Below are 19,620 nucleotides of genomic sequence, written 5' to 3' on the forward strand. Positions count from 1 at the left end.
AAATATAATTAATCAGATCATACAAATTTAATGACAGCGCCACATGGCAATGGACTATGTGCAGTAATTTTACCGTCAAATGTAATAGCAACAAGAAATTGCTCAACGAGGAATGGAGTCATCTGTGAAAGACTAGGCGAGTTTTAGGTTAATTTTATGTAGTGTTGGAGATATGCTGTATTGTGTTTCAAATTATTTACTGCTTTTTTTTAACACAAGCTTCCAAATATTAACGTTACGAGGATCATTTACTTATTCTTGATTAAAATAAAAACAGACTTTCTGACGTTTTTTCAACTCAAATACTTTATTTCAATAAATTTGAAATAAATAAAATAAATTTCAATAAATTTGTTGAATAAAGATCTAATTTCTATACGGGCAATACACATTGCTATTACCTTGTAAAATATTTATTTCTGTGATTTTCATAGCTCCCGTTATTAGCGATTAATTAGCACGGGGCTAAGATAGCCCGTGACGTGCTTTCCACGTACGAAAAGAGCTCGTATTAAGATAGGGTTAAAGCGTTCAGATAAGTTTAAGTTTGTTGAAAGTTTAAACAATGGAACTTAGTCGAGTGCTTTATCTTTGATGTACTAAAACACAAGGCTGGTCTTGTTAATCGTTTATCACAATTTGTTGATACAATATTCACTCATCACTCAATTTCTATTGGCAGTCTCGAGGAGATACAGCGCATGTGCAACAGCACCCTGTTTCAACCAAGCGACATGTTTTGAGGTTGGATGTGGGTTTCGATGCCGGTGTGCTGACAATTTCATGGGAGATACATGCGCTACCAGTAAGAATATTAAAGAATATGTTTGTCGGTGTAGTTGATTGTTATTCACGATCCGAGTAAGTGGAGTTTGTGGCTATGATGTCACATTCATTGAAAGTCATTACGTTCGGACGGAAGAATTTGGCAACGATTCGGCCTGGAAGACAATAACCTATCGTAATTCCTCGTCACACGGACCTTTCACGGGTTGGTGTTGATCTTTAACAGGAATACCTGGTTAATGCAGCCTTAGTTGAAACACTTTGTAGATGAGATAAAGAACGCTGTCACTTACTTTTGCTGGTTTGCAATGCTTCATACGACAATTTATATGATGGATTTTCAAATTCAGTTGCCAAAACGTTCTCGTTATAGAAATATTGAGCGTCACTGCTCAAAATGCAACCACCCAAGTGCTTATCAACGATAAAGCTGTTCTGGTTTATGACGTGGTGGCTTTAGTTCCATGGGAGGTGCAATGTACTCTTCAAAGAGCAGGAGAAAACAGAGTTATACGACAAGTTTTCTTCAATGCGTCTATGACGTGAGTGAAATGTTCTGTCTCATTGTTGGTTAATTCAATGGCCTTTAATAATCGCTTAAAATACTCACAATTTTGCAACTCGTACAAGATGATGGGGTCAAGTAATGTAACTATCAGCATATTACGAATATTTCCACACTGTGCGATGCTCTCACAATGTACAGCATCATGGCTGTGCGCGTGTTGTATAGCTACTGGCAATTCTATCTCACAACGTTAAAATTATTTTCTTTCGCAATAATAAATGGAATTTTAAATGGAAATCATTTAAACCAGTACAACACCACGCCAACACCAACCATCATGGCATCATACAAACACCATTACATCACCCAAGCCAGCACTATGCGCACGGTTTCACATTTACACCATATCATATGTCTTGTATCAATGCTGTATCAGTCGAACAAGTGTCTGATACGTTTTCCAGACTTTGATATTGCTGTGAGAAAAGAATATATCTTGGACTAGAAGGCAGTTTGTTTATTTTATTAATAACAAGTTGAGTAGTGTTACCTTTACAATTTTAAATTTGTGAAACATTTGTTTCTTTCAGTGTTTCTCAAACTATAAGAAATGTACAAACCAATGGTACCTTCAGACTCGCATGCTCCATAACAAGCAATTGGCGTGAAATTAACCAAAGCAGCCAGATCATGGTGAACGTAATGAGAGGTTTGTTGTAGTTTCTTTTGGAAAATTGCAATAAACTGCTGCGTTTAGGCACGAGCAGTTTAAACGAGAGCACTTTGATATTTTTTATGATTGGTGCACATAAGACTACGCTTTTATGAATGTTCGTTGGGAAAAAGGTAAATGTGGAAGTTGAAAGAGTGCTCGGTAGACTGCCAAGACGTAGTGTATCTGCTTTTCCACATTTTGAAAATGCAGTAAACCAACTTTTTAATGATTTAATTAAATTTTTGCAACTATAGATATAAATACATTTACTTGTCAGTCTTAAGATTCTTATAAGTTACATACTTGAAAGTCTATACTACTTACAATAGATACTTATAAGTCATATAGCTATTTATTTATACAGTTCCACCTCACATTACTCTTCCTCCCTCTCCAATCGAGTACATGCAAGGTTCGAATGTAACTGTCCGTTGCGTAGCAACAGGCCGTCCTCTGCCCAGAGTGTCGTGGATACGAGAAGAGACAAATGAAACGCCATCTCAAAAGATGAGGATTTTTGCTCGACGAGTTGTTGCTCTTTTGAACCTGACGAATGTAAACAAGCAAATGTTAATTTTTTTGTGTGAATGATGTTTTGATCTTGTCTGTTAAGCTGCAAGACAAGAAAGACACGGTTCATAACATTTGTATATGCGTCAAAATATTACCTTATATTCACAAGACCAATTGTATGCAATGTTGATGGTAAATTCATCAATATATTGATTGGTGAGACTTAAAAAAGTTTCACACATAAAACAATGTAGGATTTGACTGTCTTTTAGGTAGGGTGATTGTCCTGGTGTTTCATACCTTAAATTATTGCGCTTTCCACTCAACTGTGACGTATGTTTTCATCTAGGTAACGTTCAATGACTCAGGGAGGTATATTTGTGAAGCTGATGGCACAAGAAAAATAATTGAAATTGAAATTTTTGGTAAGAAAAAGTGTGACTGTCAAACAATATTGGTGCTACCTTGTATATGATACAAACCAACTGTTTCATGCATACCCAACTGTCTCAACAAACTGTCTTATAAAAGAACAAGAAAAACAATTGAAATTGCAATTTTAGGTAAGAAAAAGTGTGACTATTGTAGTGAAACCATCGACAATTCTTCTATTAAAGAAGTTTATTCCGCAAAAATGTAGCTAGGTTAGTCTGAGGACAGAAACTGCAAATTGAAATCAAACTGTAAAAACGATACAATTTTACCGAGCATGGGTACCGTCAAAGATTCCGTGAGGCAAAGCCTGAACGACACAAAAGCCAAGGTCAATTTATTGAACCTTTAAGAAACCTTTTGTTAAAATGGTTTGAACTTTCGGTGGCCGAACAATCATTGGACGGATTGGCAAACCTTATAGTTAAGGAACAATTCACAGATTCATGTTCAAAAGATCTGTCTGTTTATTTAATGGAGAGAAGTCCAAAGAATCTAGAAGATATAGCCAGTGTGGCGGAACAGTATTTAGTTGCTCATGATGAGAAGTTGTTGACTGAAGAAACGTTGTCATGCGATAATGACGAGGAGCAAACAAATAATTTTAAAGGAGGTGCTGTTTCAAGAGAAGTACGTTATTTTAACTGTAATGGCTTAGGTCATAGGGCTGTTAACTGCCGGAGTAAGACTAACAGAAATCATCAAGATGCAAGGAAGTGGTGCAATCGTTGCAGTAGGCAAGGACACGAAGCGAAGGAATGCAAGGACAAATCGTTTTCTCTTTCCAATCAGTCTGGAAAGAATGGGAAAAACACAGAGGTTTATCGAGGCGGTTGTGCGCTAATGATTCATGAACCCACGCTTGGGAATGAGAGACCGGATGAAGATGATCAGTTGGAGAAGAAAACGGGAAAGAAAACAAAAAAGATGTATGCGAAAAAATAATACCTAAAGATTACTTGCCAGTATTGAATGGAACAGTTGGAAACAAAAAGGTAAAAGTTTTACGTGATTCTGGCTCTACGGGTATAATAGTGAAGAGAGATTTGGTTAAAGAAAATCAATTAACGGGAAAAATTGGCATTGTGATGTCGATAAATAACATTTCAATTCAAGGACCGTTAGCAAGGATATATATCGAAACTCCGTATTGTAGTGGGACTGTGAAAGCGTTATGTTTACAAAACCCTTTAGTTGATCTTATAATCGGAAATGTTACTGAGAGAAATTTTGAAGTTACTTGTTATTCTTGTGGCAAGAATGGTCACTTTGCTCGAGATTGTTCTCCAGATAATCAGCGACGACCTCACAATCGCGGATACTACGAACGCAAAGAACCGAGAAGAGGAGGCAGGCGACGACTATTTGGAGTTTGCTATAGATGCGGTAGACGCGGACATTTCGCCAGGGAATGCGTTGCTGACGGCGGACATTCAGAAAACATACGTTGCCGTGACAACCATTGCTACCGATATGGGGAGATTGGACACATAACCAGGAGCTGTTTTTTTGATGAAAAGGCTTGCTACAACTGTCATAGAGAAGGTCATCTGGCCAAGGACTGTCCGGAGAGGAGGTGTTTCCGATGTAAGAAGAGGGGTCATCTTGCTCGCCGGTGCACAGTAAACTTTCACAGTAAACGTGATGATTATATGTTTTGAGAAACGCTTCGTTGGTAGTTTATGCAACGATGGACTAATGAGTCGTTGAAGATAACTTATGAGCATTGATTTATCGAGTAATTAATTGTTTTGTAATCTGTTTTGTATTGATTGTGTTGTTATATTGTTTGCAACAATATTCTAAGGGGGGGCGTATATCACAATCAATGTGCAAGGCCTCGCGTCGGGCTGCTTTGCGTCTTGACAGAATGTGCTGTTTTCATTATGAAATTCTGGTGCGATGTGTTATTATCGGTTATGACCTGAAGTAACCTTTGATTGCGAATCTTTGTTATGTAACGTATTTTCAGAATCGTCTGTAAGCATGCAAATCTGGATTGTTCTGTTGTTTTTCATAATTTCTGAGCGTCGTTTGTCATGACGTCATAAGGATTTTTATCAGTAGATGTCCGATTGCGAAATATTTATTATGTAAGAATCTTCTACCCTACGTTATATTCTTTAAACTTCTTTGAGCTTCTGCTTGTTTACATTAATGCAACTTGACAGAACAATGTAACATTGCGTAACCTTCTCGAAGTTACTATACCGAGAAACCTTCTATAAATAGTGGTGTAATTTGCGTAATGTTTATTATGATGGTTATTATGATGATTATTATGGTGAGTTGATTATTATTATGAGTTGGTGATGAGAGATCATTGTTGTAGTAGTAGCAGCTGTTAATAGACGCAAAGATTATTGTTGATCGAGTGTTGAAGTATTGAATAAGAGTAAAGCAAGGTTGATGCTAATATAATTTCTGATTGAAATTAGAATCGTATGAGAAGCTGTGAGTGGATCACGTTAGACTCGATCAAAAGCCGCAAGCGTTGGAATCTATTGCTGTTTGCTGTTACTTTGATTAATTGCTGAAAGTGGTGAACCATTCGTTGGAGTCCTTCAATCGTTTTCATATATATCATTTCACTAGTAGAACTATCGGTGAATTTAATTGACTGCTTTTCGGTTTAACCCATTAAATTGCGTCATTGAACCTTTCCAAGTCTTTTTCCTGGTAAGAGAAAGAAAGAAATCGTGACAATGATGTATTACATGCACAAATATAACATAATTAAAAATAAACTCTATCGTTTTCGTCACGTACGTGTGTCCTCATCAGTAATTAAATATCTGCATTATACATAAAGTGAAAAGTGTAAGGTAAATTTGACTTTGCACTGTCTGGTCTTTGCACTTTTCAGTCTGAAGTGTTGTTAGTATACAGTTACAGTGCAAAGTCAAATTTACCTTACAATTTTCATTTTATGCATAATGCAGATATGTAATTCCTGATGAGGACACACGTACGTGTCGAAAACGTTAGAGTTTATTTTTAATTATGTAATATTTGTGTATTTAATACATCATGTTAAACCCGCTGAAGTTACTTTGTTTTATTTCTCTATGGTTCAACAAAGCAAACTCTCTACCAAGGCTTATTCAAATAGAATACAAAATGTACAATTAGCAAATGGTCAAGAACTATATAACATAACCTTTCTCAATTTATGTTTAACCCTATCTTAATACGAGCTGTTTTCGCACGGGAAAAGCATGTCAAGGGCTATCTTAGTCCCGTGCTATTTAATCGCTAATAACGGGAGCTATGTAAATCACAGAGCCAAAATATTTTTACAAGATAATAGCCATGTGTATTGTGCGTATAGAAATTTAATCTTTACCCAACAAATTTATTGAAATAAATTGTTTGTGATGAAAAAAACGTCAGAAAGTCGATTTTTATTTTAATTTTCCAAAAAAAGCTTCAAATTAAAATTTTTGAATTATACCATAGAGGAATGCTAAACTAAACAAAAGTTACTTTTGCTCATAAATATAAGACATTTTAGGGCATTTTTACATTTCAAAGTAATTGCACTAACATTTATATCGCACTAACATTAACATAAAGCATAAAGCAGGCAATCATTTTATCGAGATAATGTACAAGGCACAATATGTACAATTGTACACATCAAAATGTGATACATTTATACAGTATACATTTCTTGCAATGTCAACTACACTCAAAGATTTTTATAAAATAACTGCTTTTTTAGAACAGTTAAAGGCAATATCACAGGTAACGTTAATTAACGTTATTAAAACGCGGCATTACCGAAGTTGTTCCATGCGACACAATAGTAATTTTAGTATAAAACAATCCTTGTAATCTTGATATTATTAAACAATTTAACGATTGGGTAACTTATCTGTTATTGTTGGAAAAACTTTAGTCCAATGCCGACTGCCAAGTCCTCGGAATCTAGTCACATCAACGTCTCGATCGATGATGAAAACGGGAGAGGAGTTCACTTACCTCTGCGCTCCAGGATACACGATGGTTGATATTCCTTTAGGGAGGTTGACAGTGATTTGCAACACTAGTGGTTCATGGTCTGCATCTCCTCCTGCATGTCGTAAATGTAAGTTTTTGTCAATTTATTCATTTTATTATGTAATGTTTAAAATGGTTGATAACTGACAGAAATCAGAAAGATTTCAACGTTTTTATCATGTATTTTACATCTCAAACTCTTTGTTTCTCCATCAAAGTCCTTAAGCATGTCAATTACAACCAACCTTATCGTATTTAGTCACATGAAAAAGTACAGTAGTACCATGAAAAAAATCACGAGCTGTACCATGAAGTCCACACTAATGAAGTATTTTAGCCTAGAAATAGCCAATTGGTTATTGTAGGCTTCTTTGAATCATATTACTTTGCTTTTCCAGTATGCGCCCACGTATTGTTCAGATTTTTGATCGGCCAGCCGACGTTTTAGATTCCAGACGTGTGCTGCAGGCTTTTACGCGTGGCGCTGCTACCACACGATAAGTTCTGTGGTTTTCAACACATCAGTTTTTGTTTGGTTTAGTTTCAGAAAGGTCTCACTATTTTAGTTGTTCAGCGAGTGTTTTTTGATTATTCTTATCATTCTGTTGGAAGGCGGTTCTGCGTTTTTCATTCCTATTTTTGATTCCATTGAAGAAAGTCTGTTGTTCTCGTTGCAATAGTCTAAAGTTACATTGATGATGCTCAACGGAAGATCTCGTACCGTGGCCACTCCTTCCCACCGCAGTGCCCAGGGGTGTCGCCGTCCTGTTGACGGCTACTATATGATATGAGTAGGTACATGAGTGTTTCACTTCCATAGAACGCCCAGCTACAATCATCAAGCAGCATTTACTGCTAAACGAATAACTTAGAGTCTTAGAGTGTATAATAATAAAATTTAACAAGTAAAAAGCACTGAAATAGACCTACACCAGCTCAATTCGTGTTCAAGGTGCTTCCACGTCGATGCCGTTCCAAGATAAATTTCTTTATAGTGCTCTAATGTTCCTGGAGGGGCACTCGGTTTTTGGTCCTTAATTGCTATTTTAACACAGTAGGCCTATGGCTAAAAGAAATAATAAATTATATGCAAAATATATACAACAGTACGCAAACAGTGCTATATAATCAATATGATCTCAACAATACAAAATCTAAAATTCTCATAAAGCCAACATGAAAACAAGGTTTCAATAGTGGGGAAAGTAACTAAAATAGTATTAAAAAATACACCACAAAAGTTATTTAAAAATCAGACAATTCAAAAGACATATGCATATACAGATGATTTAGCACTTCCACATTGGCCAAGCTGTTGGATAATCTAGATTCTAGATCAATAGTTTTTAACTTTCAAAAGCATGTCGAACCCCTAAAATATTTCTCAAGTTGTCGTAGGAACCCCAGTAAAAATGTAATAAACAATTTGCATTTATTATTTTTTTTATAAAAAAATTATTGCTACAAAAGAGTATTACTTACCTGCATGCTTCACTTGAACGTAGCTAAAATAAGTTAAATCTGTAGATCAGAACTAGGCTTGTAGCTGTGTTGGCTTTAGTGCTCTTTTAGTCATCTTTCTGCACAGTTTCAATTGCAAGTCAACCTGGTATTAAAGCTGCAAATAAGCTTAGTCAAACTATTTTTCAAACAGAATTATCGCTGCTATCTTGCCAGATAACGCCTTATTTTTAACCTTCGTCCGGCGACATAATTTTACATCGCTAAAGGCGACATAAATTTAAATTAAACGACAAAATTGTGCATTCATATAGGGCTAGGCCTACAGGGCTATTGAGAGAACATTTCGAGCCCTGCACCAAAAGTCCTGGCCTCGAAAGCTTCAAAAACCAAAGCCACTTGCAAAACAAGTTTGCATCCATTGCGTTGTGAGGTCTACATATCTGTTCTGGGGTCGATATATAGGATAATGGTAGACAATGTGGTGTGTACCCAATGTAGACAATGCAATACATGGTAGATAATGTGGTGTGCAGTCTGAGAATCCGAGCCACACGCACAAGATGGTGAATCGGCGAGGCCCCATTGGAACATGTTGCTGTTGAAACTGCCCACCACAGTCCGCAGGCGATTGAGTTTCACCCATTCCTTCTACTGTTTTTAGCATGTACCTTGAAATATTTCATTGATTTGCTCCTGGAGTGAGAGCAGATTGCGCTTGGTTGGTTTCTTTTATAAAAAGAGTGACAAATCCTCGATCGTTTATTCAAAGGCGTCAAGCCGCCAAGCCGAGTCGCCTAATGAGCTTATCGCGTTTTTAGATCAGTTGTGAAGAAGACACTGCATGATATCAATCACCGATTTGCGTCTGGCGTAAACTGTATACAGTTACTTCTGAGACTAAAACAAAACCATTTATTTTGCGCTGATTGAACATCATTGCACAATAAATCAACGCGAAAAGTGTGGCATTACAAGCTTGTAATAGAGCAGTATACATGGACAAAACCGAATAGACGAAATTGATGATATATTTGATAGTAGGCTACAATTGTTTCATTACGCAATCGTCAAACTTTAAAAGTCGAATATCCGTAAGTCGATTTTTGATCGCGACAGCTATTAGGTGTAAAAATATGAAGATCGGCTGATGGATATAATCAGTGACTAAACATTGCGGCATTGTCAACCCATAAGCAAATATAATTTATTACTCAATTTCAATGGGACTTGCAGCAAAATTGGAATTGTTAGCTGTGTAAGAATACGGTACGTAATCCGTAGGAAAATACTGCTGTTAAATTTTTAGCTTAAATTTAGTCTATGGTTTTTAGGTTTATTTGTGGCATATTCAACGCGGAGATCACAAAATGTGAAGATGGAATGGAAGATGGAAGAGATTTCTGAGATGAAATGGAAGTTGGAATGGAAGATTTCTAAGATGGAATGGAGATGGAATGGAAGAAAATATCAGGATGGAAGATGGTTGTTGCCTAACCATCTCTATGCTATGATGTTTTTAGTTAAATTAACCATCAACTTAATCGTTGAGAGTTTTTGAATACCTCAGCTATTTTTCTTCTTTAAGCTAGTCGTTTTTGTGCTCGGCTTTGATAAGTTCTTTTCATATTAAATTGCAGTCAACTAGACTTTTATAATATTGTTATGCAAAACCTCAAAAGTTTAACAAAACTTAGACAACAGTTAGTAATACATTAAAAAATTGTAGTAGACCCTATCAAAAACTAGTCGAAATGAAAGCGTGCGTGTCGTCAAAATTGTGAACTTGCATGAATATTTTGCCAGAAAACAATATATATGTTGCAAAAAAGTGAAAATGCTTTTTGATTCGGTATCAACATATTAGTTCCATAAAAGCAAAAGGAGTCGAGCCAAACACAAACTTTAGTGGGCTAAGTGGCTAGAGTAATCCTAAGCGAGCTGGGCTACGACAAACAGCGGTAGTTGGGCCTTCGGCTCTAGAATAAACCTTTAATTCTTAAAATAATAAACAACTTAATTGTAATACTTAGTCCACACAGTGGGCGACTTTTTGTAGTGCAAAATGTAGGCTACACTTGAAAGGAGCAATTGTTCGATCAAAACAATAACCGAGCTTTTCAACAGAGTGATTTGCCACTCTAAACTTAGTTTTTAAAGTGAAATGTTTTACCACGTCACGCTTCATTGGCTAGCTGTCGAAAAGGTCTATTGCACCTATGCCGCCTGTTAAAGGTGTAAAAACAAGTTGGCCCCCTATCCCGAAAATGTCTAAAAAAAAATTTTGAAATTTGCCTACCCAATCTAACAGAAAAATGTGGAGACGTCAAAACGTTTAAGGTCCATATGACTTCTAGTAAAAAAGTTATCGCAATTTAAAAACGCAAAAGTTACAATTGTACCTTTGCTGCCAGACAAAAGTTAAAAAGAAAAGTTGGCATTTTTTACAAAACATTATATAGGCTGTAGAATTTTGACGCGAATTCTACGTTAAAGAATATCTTTCTCACTGGCGCCAAACAGTGGATTGGATTATTTTATGCGTCGCTCAGTTAATACGGTTATGCGCCTACAACAGACAGAAAAACAAGCCAAGTAGATTGAATCTGAACACGGTCTTGAGTTCTGTTAGTTTATTGTGGCAGATAGGTTGCAAGATCAAAGTCAGAAGATCACAAGGTCACAAGATCACAAATTGCAGGTCGAAGGTTCAGCCACAAGGTTGCAGATCGCAAGGTCCAGCCACAAGGTTGCAGGTCGCAAGGTCGTTTAACAAACTTAGTGGGCAGATATGGGCTACTTCAATTCTAGATAGAGCTGGTGATTACAGTTCAGACTCACCGAGACAGCAATCAGGGCTTGAAGTGATAATCCGTACAAATAATAATCCAAATAATAATAGTCGTAACAGTCATACAGCAATTGATTCTACTAGTGCATCTTATTCAAATAGAATAGAAAATTTACAATTAGTAAATGGTCAAGAAATATTTAACATAAAGTTTCTCAATTGATGCTTAAGAGTTAAGATTTAAACATCTCGTTTTACCAAATGCAGCTAATACAAAACTAAACGGAATTTCTGGTCTATGCTCTCAAACGTTCGCTTTGCTAAGCCTTTTATGCTGATATTACAAAACACAAAGAAGATGCGCTATATAAAGACAACGATAAGAAAAAAATAGCTTCAGTAATATGCCTTGGTTGAAGAAAGCAAGCGGATAACAATCGTTCGCTAACGTTCATACAACATCTTTCAAGATGCGGCGAAACCTTCGAAGAAATATTGTGCTACACCAAGTATTTACATTCACATACAGACAAACGACATTTAGACGTTGAATTACCGTTGGCCGTGCTATGCCAACGTTTAAATGGATGATGAAAAACAACGATTAATTTTCAGCCCACAAGATGACATAAAATTGTTTTTTAGAGCAGTAGAGTGAAAAATAGCATTTTAAAACAACACACTACAGATACTCTGGTGCCGTTTCATGAGTCACAATCCCTTGCAAGCCCAGTCTCTTGTCTAGAAACTGACAGCAATTATTTAAACTTGTGTTTCGGGAAGAATAAGGAATTGCTAAAAATGCAAATTGTTTTCGTACAATTCGATAGATCACCAACTCCGTGGAAAGAGATATATGGATTTAAGTAAACACAAGCTTTATGTCTGTAAAAGTAACGTAATAATTCTATCAACACGAAAACACGATTGACGTTTCAAAGGTTTGTCTTAAAACAACAAAGAATAGAGTGACTGCGACTTGACATGTTATTCAAGTCGATTATAAAATTAACATAGGCTACTGAGAAAAGTACAAGTAAAGTTTTGATCAACAAAGCAACCAAAATGCTACACTTGGCTCAGCCCAGGGTATTAGGCTTCGCCCCGTGCACAACATCGTTTTCTGCACTGCGTAGCACTTTGCACTTGTGTTATGGCACTTCACACTAGGATATAATAGCATTGGCAAACTAGGGGTATATGTTTGAATAATTTATTGTGAAAGTGTTGAAAATTGGTTATTTAGTAAATATTATTTACTTCTTCATAACAAGCTGTCCAGTTTTATAGTGCTATAGTTTGGTCAAACGTGAAAACAATTAAGTTTTTAAATTTCAGATGATGCCAGGACGCCTTTTTACGTGAACGTGTGTTGTATTAGTTTCGATGTGTAACGATACCAGTCGATTGAATTCTTTATTATCCTACTAAAAAACAGTTTTTTTTGCCAACTCGGCAAATGAAATCAATGCCATAGCTTATGTACAATGTCAACATGAACGTCAAAATATAGAATTGTAAGATTTGAATGTTTGGCAACCATGCGAACCAGGGGATAGTAGGTGGGTATCACGCTTCTACTTCATAATGATCACCCACATTATTCGACAATATACCTTTTTTGTTGCTGATATCCAAACCACTGAGATACTGTAGGCTACATGGTAAACTACCACTCATTTGTGGCATCTTCTTTTTTGTAAGAATGGCGGTGAGGAACAGACCGTTGACCACGTCGTGGACGTCTCTATCATAGCATATGGACTGGAAGCCAAACGCTAGGCCTGATCTTGCACGAAAAACAGGATTGCCACATTGGCGGTTTTAACGCCAAATTTTAAAAGGCGTTAGGAGTTTGAAAGTTTTTTAATGCGTTTGGCAGGCTACTTTGTCTTTGGCATTTTGATATATTTTTAGAATTTTTTTTTTTTTCAGCATTGCAAATAGTTTAAAAAACTTTGTTTTATCAATGCTCAGTAGCTTATTTACAAAACATCAGGTTTGAAAAGGCAACTTTTCCCGAAACTTGATAATGCTTTTCATAATATTGGATTTTGGGCTGTTTTTGTCAACAGCATGGTTACTACCATAACTTAAGGTGATGCGACCGTGCCATATTTTATTTTGAAAATGCATTAGAAAAACTTCAAGTTTCTAAAATGTGGCGTTAAAACCACCAACAAGGCAATCCTGTTTGCCGTGAAGGTGAGGCCTGGCGTTTGGCTTCCAGTCCAGATGCTATTATAAAGCCGTTTACGACCACGTAATAAACAACTGTACCATTATCTGTCTACCGAATGATACAGAACCGTTGACTATGATTGTTATCTGTGGACATCTTGGTGTGATCCGGGAAGACAAAAAATAGATTATCGGTCTCAAATGCTAAAACAGCGATTGTAGGTATTCTATGAAAATTCCGGTATTAGTTTTTTGGATTATCTAAGACCTGCCTAATGTTTTTTTGCTTACGTTATATTCTTCAGCCCACAAGAAGAAAAAAATCTCTAAAAACTCTGTACAGCAGTATAATCCCAGGATTGAGCGTAAACATTTTTTTTTCTACTGTAGAATGTTGTGTAACTAAGCTTGAAACTTAGTTCATTATCACAAACCTTGCTACGTTTGTGTCATTTTTAATAAAAAGTAAATATTTAGATGGGAACGTTTGCGGAAAAACTGGTTCACTTTGTCACTTCCCGTTTGAGTACGCTGGAAACACTTACAATGAATGCACACGTGTTGACTATATTCAGAAGTGGTGTGCCTACCAGCCGGTGTTTCGTCTTGGATATTGGGGTGCTTGTCAAGCTTGTCCTGGTAAATGCATTGTTGATAGACATTTGAGTTTTAAACACGAAAAATGTATGCTACCGTTTATAGAAATCTTTCTAGCCTCAATCTTTCCAGGTTCTTAAAAAGAATCATTTAGGCTGAGCATAGACTATACTGGGTATCTTTCTTCACGTCATGTTTTCATTCTAATGTTTCTTCAGTTTTGTTCAGAACAATGTTACTATCTGTACATTATCTTTGTTGATAGAATCTTGGTCCGCATGGCAACAATGGAGCGGGTGCAATGTTTCATGTGGAGTAGGAAATCGACGAAGAAGAAGACATTGCGAAAAAGGAGAAGCAGGATCTCCTTATTGTCCGGGATCGGAAGAAGATGTAGAGGAATGTGTTCTAGCAAACTGCCTTGTTGAAGAACTATAGTCACACGAAGCACAGCAACGTAATCAAATTTAACGTATTTAAGTTTATTACAATAATACTTACACAAGTCAAAAAATAAAACTACATAGAAACAAATTTCGAATGTTTTCGACATCACATAATGTCCTCTTCAGGAATAACATACAGTACTTTTACATCTAAAGAAAAGAAAATGGTTAAATATTAAATTTATCATTAGGAAAAAAACAAAAACTGCACACTGCTCTGACTAGCTCAACACTCAACAATAACCACGAGAATCTCAAAGGTCACTGCCAATGGCGTCAAACAGATCACAAGATGTGATATGTACAGTAGGGAGGGCCGTCGGAAACAGATCGCTTAGCAACTCGAGTTTCTTAGGAGGTTCGTCGAGTAAATGGCGAAATCGAAAACCATTTTTTAATTGAACGCCAGGAAGACGGTACACAACCAGGGGCAAGTTTAACTGATGGGGGCCCAGAGCACTCTATGATCGGGGGGCACTGTGCAAAATAGTTTTTGCGCCAAAGCCGGGAAAAACTTTTCAAGGTAACTTGAAAGTCATCCACACAGTTGCTAATGCTTTTACGCCAAGCTCAGTCGCCACCTTGTGACTAAAAACTAACCTTGAAAGAAAAAGGAGGCATTTTGCAGAAACTGCAAAGGCTGAGAGAACATAATTATAATAACACAAAGTCATCTTTTTCTACGTCGGGAGGCCCTTCAAAAAGGGGGGGATCTGGGGTAGCTGCACCCTCTGCCTCCCTAAATCCGGGTAGCCTATATGCACAACACGGTCTAACTAATCAGTAAATCACCCCATTTCAGGGATGTTACCCCCCCCAGTGGTGACGTTCTCCGAAATTGCGCCCTAGTGAAAGAAGAAAATCATGATGAAGGAGGACACCGGAGATTACAAGAAGGAAATGGAGCTGCGCGAATTGGCGGGGGCAGTGGCGACTAAAAAAGTATCTACGATTTCGCCACAGTGGCGATCATTACGCGTGATGGAGTGATCAAGAAGAATATGAAGGAATGGGCCATGGTAAAGATGAAGAATAAAATACCCACGGCGAGAAAGACGGCTGAACGGAAAACTTCATTGAAGGCCAGTCTTTGCCTTCACACTCTTTTCGACGTCGTTGACGACAAATTGCTGCACTCACGCAAGGTTGATTTCGTTAAGGACCAACGCGGAACACGCATTGGTTTCATTGGAAAGTCGATTGGGAGGCGTGAAATCTGAAAAGAAGAGGGACGAGCGGAAGGAGCAACTGCTTTCGAGAGAAAAGCAAGAAAACGAGTGGAAGAACGCGAAGCATGTACTCACGACTCGGGTGACTACAATACAGAAGAAACTTCCAGAAGGCGCTTCCCTTGAGAGTGCTCAATCGGCAGAGAAAAGCTCGAAGAAGAGCAGGAGCGATGTACTTTCGATCTTAGTAGCCTACTGTTGCGCATGAGGCGGAAAGGTATGGAATTCCGAGTCGAGCAGCAGCTGCCCTCGCAACCGCAACATTACTGGACACAAAAGATGATTTCAATCCGACGATGGTAGTCGACAAAATCAAGCTCGTTTGTGCAAGAAAACGGCTCCGTTTAGAGACGAGCCTTCGCTTCCAGTTCGCTCAGCACAATAGTAGAAGGCCTTCATTTTGACAACAGAAAGGATAAAACCTTTACATTGAATGGCATAATTGGCTATCGTCAAAAATCAATCGAAGCCCACTACGTGATGCTGGAATACCCAGGATCAGAATATATCGACCACGTTTCCATTCAAGGGCGTTCAACTGGGAACAACATTGCCAACATGATGTTGGCTGCTCTTGAAGTCAAGGGAACTGATGTGAAAGGCATTCGGGTCGTTGACTGCGACGGAACTGCCCTCAATAGACTACAGATAAGCACACATGAGCCATCACCACCATTGAGCAACATATTGGGAGTACGGTGCAATGATCGATTTGCCAGTTTCACCTCAACGAATTCCTGCTTCGGCATCTCTTCGGCGAGCTGGACGGGAAATCATCAGGACCGCAAACCTTCAAAGGATTTATCGGCCGTGCCGTCGCTAATGATAAGTGCAAAAATGGGAGAATTTGCAGTCATCGAGTTCGAGAAGACAAAATCCAATCTGAAGGAAGTCGATGATGTGATGGAAATTAGCGGCGGTCATAAATATCTGCTCGATATCGTGTTGGTCATCGAGAGAAGTCTGCCTCCATACAGCATTCGATTCCGTGATCCAGAAAAACAGGGTCATGTACGATGGCTTACTCTTACTTCAAGGATATGCCGACTTTATATCTCGGAGCCAGACCCAAAGGAGGTGCTGATAGAAATTACGACTTACATCGTTAAAGTTTACGCTCCCATGTGGTTTACTACCAAGCAAAACAAGAAGATTAACTTCGCTGCTCGGTCCGTCCTTCGGTTGGTTAAGCTGACTCGCTATCTGAGAGGTCAATCAAAAAAAGTCGTCGACAGTTGCCTACAAACAAACGCCTTCTCTGCGCGTCCGGAGAAGTAGTTGGCCCTTCTGCATGACGAGTCTAAGCCAATGCGTAAGCTCGCAGTTCATCGAATCCAGAAAGCAAGGGACGAGTACACGGGTGGGATATGTCGTTTCAAAATTCCTAAACTAAACTTTGAGTACACAGATTTGACAACAAACTCGTTGCTCCTGTGGAGCAAGAGGAAACTCACTGAGCCACCAATTCTACGCGATTTCAGCATCCAACAGCTCACAGAGCTTTTCGTCGAGACCGATGTTCCTACATCGATTGACAGTTTTTGTGCGTTGAAGCAGTTGAGCCCGCAATCAAACTCGTCACCGAAGTGAGCGATGAAGGCATCGGCCATGACAGCAGACATGAACTTGCTGACGCGAACTGGTGCTCACTCACAGCGTTCACGTTTTGAGTCAAAGAAAGATTACGTTCTGTGATTGTTTTTGACTGTTTATGTCGTTTTGTGTATTTTCTATTTTTTAATTATTTAATTTTTTTTTTCGAAGAAAAAATGTGTTTTATTTTATTTGGGTGATATTGACTTTTTTGTGCGGCGTTTTCCCGCGGCCTGATCTAAAAAAGGTTTTCAGATTATTTGTTTGTGACCTAAGCCTCCTATCTGAGCCGAGTTGCTAAGTGATTTGAAGTGCGTTGACGGCCCTCCCTAATAGGGTGGCTCGTTTTTGAACTTTTTTTTTAATTCTCTCGGGGTAGTGGGGAAATGGTGCCAATAAGTGAGAAAACGCTCATGACAAAATTTGAGATTCGTAAAAAATTGTCTTCAGCCTCCTCATGGGGCCCAAAAATTGAAAAATGGGGTCAAAAACGCAATTTTTTTCAAAAATATTTTTAGTTTGGGTAGATACAATATTGTTTAGATATATCTAAATAACCTAAAAAAAAAATTGGAGTCATTTGAACTATTCCTTCAGCTTCCTCACAGCTTCTGAAAAATTTCATTTTGCTGAAAATTTCGCATTTTTGTTTGTAGTTACATAACTACAAACTTCGTCAGTGACGTAAATTCAAATAAAAGACGTCACTTTTTCCTACCAAATTAACCCAATTTCATTAAACAATGACGCAACACCTCAGGGAAGGTCTATAAAGAGAAATACAATGACGTTTTATAGTTGGCAAAATGTCTAACGCAATTATGTATCATGTAACCACCCACAAAAATGCGAAATTTTCAGCAAAATGCGAAATTTTCAGAAGCTGTGAGGAAGCTGAAGGAATAGTTCAAATGACTCCAATTTTTTTTCTTAGGCTAATTAGATATATCTAAACAATATTGTATCTACCCAAACTAAAAATATTTTTGAAAAAAAATGCGTTTTTGACCCCATTTTTCGATTTTGGGCCCCATGAGGAGGCTGAAGACAATTTTTTACGAATCTCAAATTTTGTCATGAGCGTTTTCTCACTTATTGGCACCATTTCCCCACTACCCCGAGAGAATTAAAAAAAAAAGTTCAAAAACGAGCCACCCTACTCCCTAATGTACAGTGCGATACGCAAGATGTGGAAAATTAATTTTAAAATACACCGACCAAAAAAGACGAGCCGCAAGTCTTAACTTAAATCAACTTAAGTTTTCAATGCATTTTGGAATCTTTGAACTTTGTCTTTTCCACAAATTAGTGAGCTTCTGGTGATGAATTTGAAGCGTTTCTTTATAAAATGGATTAAATAACTATCCATTCACTAAATAACGTTTCTCATAAATGGATTATTAAACAAATAAATCAGCTTCTAATAAATTTGCAAAAAATTTACAAAGTTCTATTAAACAATTAGAAATAAAAACGTGAGTTTCAGTGGCCGTGGTTTGTCATTTCAAGATAAAAAGTAGTAAAAAATGAACTAACTCCGTTAAAGTTTAACGATAACAGCGCAACTTTGAACGTTTAGTACCCAACGAGTAAAAGCTACTATCAGCAATCTTTTTTGTTTAATTGATAAATATGGAGATTAAAGAGCAATGTCATTGCTATTTTGCACTTTTAATTTAATTTTTCTTGCTCATGTTAAAGTAAGAAAATAAATTTGTGGTTGTTTTGGCAGGTCGATAACTATCCGTTACAAAGTTTCAGTCTATTCACGCTAGAAATTATCAACACCGGTTCAAATCCTAACCAGGACGACATTCAATCAGCAATAAGCCTTTGAGTTGTAGAAACAGCGATGAGAACCTCTATTACCACAGTAACCAACAACCAGCAAGCTAGCATTGCATCTTTTTCCTTGTTGTGAATGCAATAGACTTTTTCAGTAAAGTTTTCCTAACTTCACCTATTTACTTAAAGGATGAAACCGGTATTTCTCTATTTCCGTTTCTAACGGTATTTTGAGTGAATTGGTGCATTGTAGGTTGTTGATTCAACTCGTGAACAGGTCGTTCATTAAATTAACTTGAACGACTTTTATTAATCACTTAGAATTGACCGGGATTTTTGCTTTTTCGGATAAAGCTTAACACCTTTGATTATGGGCAACTCTTATTTGAAACGAGTAAATGATACTTATTGCTGCAATCGTTGTACTTTTCTTTGTGCAATCTTCAGGAGCTTCTTATTTGAAAGCAATTTTAAATAATAAAACAAATGCATGAAATGAACTAACCAACAAAGACGAAACAAGACTGCAACACAGCAAAATATGTTTAAACCTTGATAAAACAACGTCTGACTGCAAAACC

At 37.4% G+C, this 19,620-nt stretch overlaps 1 protein-coding gene across 1 annotated transcript; it reads left to right on the forward strand.

The window, feature by feature from the left end:
- Positions 1-6,929: 6,929 nt before the first annotated feature.
- LOC145779030 (A disintegrin and metalloproteinase with thrombospondin motifs 18-like) lies at positions 6,930-19,407 on the forward strand. Its single transcript, XM_082590614.1, has 4 exons — positions 6,930-7,044; positions 13,867-14,028; positions 14,252-14,443; positions 18,987-19,407. Exons 1-3 carry the CDS (start codon positions 6,960-6,962, stop codon positions 14,422-14,424), a joined length of 420 nt encoding a protein of 139 aa, XP_082446740.1. The 5' UTR covers positions 6,930-6,959; the 3' UTR covers positions 14,425-14,443; positions 18,987-19,407.
- The last annotated feature ends 213 nt before the right edge of the window (positions 19,408-19,620 follow it).

This window comes from Aplidium turbinatum, chromosome 1 (assembly GCF_918807975.1).
Source record: "Aplidium turbinatum chromosome 1, kaAplTurb1.1, whole genome shotgun sequence".
NCBI lineage: Eukaryota > Metazoa > Chordata > Ascidiacea > Aplousobranchia > Polyclinidae > Aplidium > Aplidium turbinatum.